Source organism: Phytophthora parasitica, assembly GCF_000247585.1.
Source record: "Phytophthora parasitica INRA-310 unplaced genomic scaffold supercont2.48, whole genome shotgun sequence".
Lineage (NCBI taxonomy): Eukaryota > Oomycota > Peronosporomycetes > Peronosporales > Peronosporaceae > Phytophthora > Phytophthora nicotianae.
The window spans coordinates 452,263-456,097 of record NW_008649034.1 but is presented as its reverse complement, the minus strand read 5'-3'; the positions used below and the strand labels follow the sequence as shown (position 1 = coordinate 456,097).

The 3,835-nt window shown below is 46.2% G+C and overlaps 2 protein-coding genes across 2 annotated transcripts in view; both read left to right on the top strand.

Moving 5' to 3' along the window:
* Positions 1 to 905, top strand: PPTG_15249 (hypothetical protein). Its single transcript, XM_008912621.1, has one exon. It carries the CDS (start codon positions 59 to 61, stop codon positions 776 to 778), a length of 720 nt encoding a protein of 239 aa, XP_008910869.1. The 5' UTR covers positions 1 to 58; the 3' UTR covers positions 779 to 905.
* Positions 906 to 3,090: 2,185 nt separating this feature from the next.
* Positions 3,091 to 3,835, top strand: part of PPTG_15248 (hypothetical protein) — a 3,618-nt gene continuing 2,873 nt past the window's right edge. Inside the window, exon 1 of the mRNA XM_008912620.1 lies at positions 3,091 to 3,812. Coding sequence (XP_008910868.1) covers positions 3,225 to 3,812 — 588 coding nt within the window. The 5' untranslated portion in view covers positions 3,091 to 3,224. The remainder of the gene's footprint in view (positions 3,813 to 3,835) is intronic.

The following is a 3,835-nucleotide window of genomic DNA, read 5'->3' as shown; positions in this document are numbered from 1 at the left end:
GCTCTCCTGCTTGAACACGTCGACGAAATTCCCGACAACTCAAGACCAATTTCTTGCCATGGCACAGCTCGCGATCTCGGAGAAATTGCGACTACGAGAGCTGCGTCGAATGCGACAGATCCGGTACCGGAAGAAAAAGGAAGGCTACGCGCTCAGTCTTGAAGAGGAGGTCGGTAAACTACGTCACAAGATCGAGAAGCTTGAGCAGTGTCGACGTTCTGTGTCTGCAGACGTCCCAGCTGAGATGAATGCGTGGAGTGTCGTAGCCGAGTACTTTCGACTCTTTCGCTGTGGCATGCACGAGGACCGGTTCGATGCTCAATTGCTCCTTCGGGCGTCATTTACTGCTGGTGTGGCATTTAACTCTTTATACGGAGTGGACAAGTTGGTGCAATACTGGCAGCAAATGTCGCGCTGGTTCCCAAGCGTCGAAATGGAACTCGTGCAACTACACAAGGAGTCAACGGGAACTCTGACTGCTACAACGGTGACGACTATTTCCATCTCAATGCAGACTATTCGTGACGTGTTTCCTCACCTAACCGACAGCGACGGGAACGAGTCTTGTGGCTTATTAGCTGATAAACTGCTGGGGCAAAAAATTACTCTGCGTGGCTCAATGCACTTTGAGTGGGACAATACCTGCCACCGCATTTCGAGAGTCATGAGTCAGTCAGATATGTTGACTCCGATGCTGTGTATACTCGGGAATCTGGAAGACACAGCTAGAGTGTTCCAAGGAGCCTTCGTTGCACCGAATTTCCAGGTCGCAATGTAAATACACTTCGCATAATGATGTTCACGGTGATGATCTACAAAGGTCACTACATATTTCCCGAATGAATGTATCCAGCATAACCAACGATATATGCTAGTGTATTTTAAGGCCTCACCTTAGAAATAACACGAAGGCATCCTAAGAAGAATGCCGTTGATTCTATCGTCGCCCCATGGCGATGAGTTCTACTAAAACGAAACGCGGTATTCCCGCATTAATGCGGACAGAAGCGAGGGAATACACAATCTCTTACCGACAACAACTCACGCAGCGACGATGATCAACGTGATTCGGCTAGGGGAGTGCGCCATGGCATTCTGGCACCGATGTTTTCACTCTGGACAACTTTGGCAAATGTCAGGTTGACCCGCGCACAGAAACTTGAACGCCGCTATGGTGTTCTTGTTAGCTGCACTGCATTCAGTGAACCGTCGATTGTACTGTTAAGAAGATATGGTAAAGCACATGAGTACGTAGTGTGCACTCATTGGAGGTCAACTAACGCAGTATTTCGTGAGAATCGTATTGCGTAGTAAACATTTTCCATAAGATGAAGCAATAGAAAATTACTGTAACGGTATTAGTAACTGCAAGCTTAGTTACATCCGGTTTACCTGCCTTGGCTATCACTGCCACAGCTCACGTAGCAATTGTAGACAGCTCGCTGTGATCTGGTGGAGATCAATGCATGTACTTACTCTATGTTTTCACTTGGTCGAGCTACTTTAAAGTTGTTGTTTTATTTATTTAAGAAAAAAAAAGAAAAGCTTTGCTGCAAGAAAGGGTTAGCTCAAGACTGTACGGTCGATTGTCGACTCAATTTGCACACGATGCGTACAATATCGTAATCCGCCTGTTAGAGTGGTCAGCCGACGCCAGTAGTGTGCATTCGGTAAAGACGGCGTTGAACCATCTGTACACAAACCGTGTACCTACCTACCTACACTGTAGGTCCAACAGATTTCCCCGGCAAAGAGAGAACTGTCCCCAGCCATTTACCTCGCACAGATAGTACGAGTGTGCCGTGGATTTGCTTCAGCTGTTTTTCAATGTACTGAGTTAGCTTATCTTATGCAGGAAAGTGTCGCGTTGCATGCATGCACGAGTTTCCAAATACCAGAGGTAAATGACGGCTGTCAGTGAACATAATGCATTGCAGTTATGTCCTGGACGGCTGTCACCACGACTTACTTGAAGACCTGCCATCATACCACCAAGCAAACCCAAGAGCGAAATCGTTCGTCTGACCTTCGGTCAGAAAGTCGAGTTGTGCAAGGTTGCCAGTATGCATACTCTGCTATTAATTGGATTATATCAATACATTCACGTGTCTATGCCATTTGTCCACGTCTAGTAACCTGGCAGTCTTTATTGGTCCCACCTTTCTCTCTTTGCCGCATCGATTTGGCACGTTGCTCTTCATCAATGCAATCAGAGTTTGCGAGCCGATGTTGTCGCTCACCAAAGCTTCTCTTCGCTTGCCAGGTAGGTTCATCCTTTATTCGATACGATTTATCGAATGCAATCAGCTTTTACGATATAATACTGTCACACACAAAAAAATGTTTACTGCATGCATTTCTTGGGACTAAACATGGACTTCCACAAAAGAAACTGCTGAATCTCATGAAATCACGGTCTTTGATTTTCTGATTTAAGAACATTGTATCCATTGCATTGATCCCTTCATATACGTAGCTCTTTACTCGGTGCTAGTGCGCATCGCGTTTGAATTGGGATATCTTGTGGGTCTATTTGATGTTCCTTGTTGTATTAAAAACATACAAACCCTTTGAGCGCGTGAAGGCGTAGTTCTTGTACACGTATGTATGGATGCTATGATTGCTGAGCAGAGGGTGTAATGCATTGTACGTTCGAATTGAACTTCGTTGTTGATCTGTTGTACTGGTTGGTCCAAGCAGTAATTTTCACGCTTACGGTACGTAACAATATGCAGTATTGTTTATTATACGTCTTTCCAGCATGTTTTCTCGAATAGGATTCCTTCTACTGCGCATGATATATAGCACGCTTCATTGTAAACCATACAGATAGGTTCCTTTGTAGGAGTCGCGACCTCGCTGTGGCTTGCCCGTTTTTGATATACAGTATACTGTAGACGTCGGCACAGTTGAAGTCTAGTAGCAGCTCTGCAGTTATCAAAGTTCCATTTGAGTAAAGCAAAAATACTGATAGTGTAAATACAGAATTACGTAATGATTAGTATGATACACTGTATTTACAAGACTAATTTTCACATTCCGCCACGCAATCCCTGAAGCGTTATCCGGAATTCTCACAATCCGTGATTGCGAGATGCAGCTGTCCCTTTCTACCAGCACCATTCCAGTCACAGCGACACATTGAGATATAGTAGCGCCGCAGACTTCATTTCTCCTTCGTCGGCCCAGAAAGCAGCACCGTATTTCTCTACCGTTCAACTCTAATGGAAGTTAGTGCTCTTCACCCGCCGAATAGTCAGCAACTTAGCGACAATGTGATCAGCGACGTCGTGCAGCAACGCTCTAAAAGATCACGGTGTGTATACGTCGGTATTAACGGCATCATGGCCATGGACACCGTTCCTCCGCCATTGCAGCGTCCTCGACTAGAGCAATGGCACACCCAGACTCATGAATGTGAAGAAACGGGAATACCTTCAAGAAACATTGCAGCAGGACGTTGGGGGAAGCACCAAGATACCAATGACATGCTTTCTGCACTGAAGGAGAAGCTTCATAGGCCGGATACTAGCGCGCTTGCTGAGTCAATGGCACATGATGGCCAACTCAAAGTCATGGTCGACTTGATCATCGCCGACAAATTGCGTCTACGGGAACTGCGTCGAGTGAGGCAAATTCGATACAGGAAGAAGAAAGACGACTACGCCAACAGCCTCGACGAACGCAACAAGAAACTCCGAGTGGAGATCGAGGAGCTTACGGAACGTCGTCGTGCTGTGCTTACAGCGGCTCCGGCTAAGGAAAGCGGTTGGAGCGTAGCCGTCGAGTACTTTCGACTGTTCCAGTTCGGTGTTCGTGATACACGAATATCCAG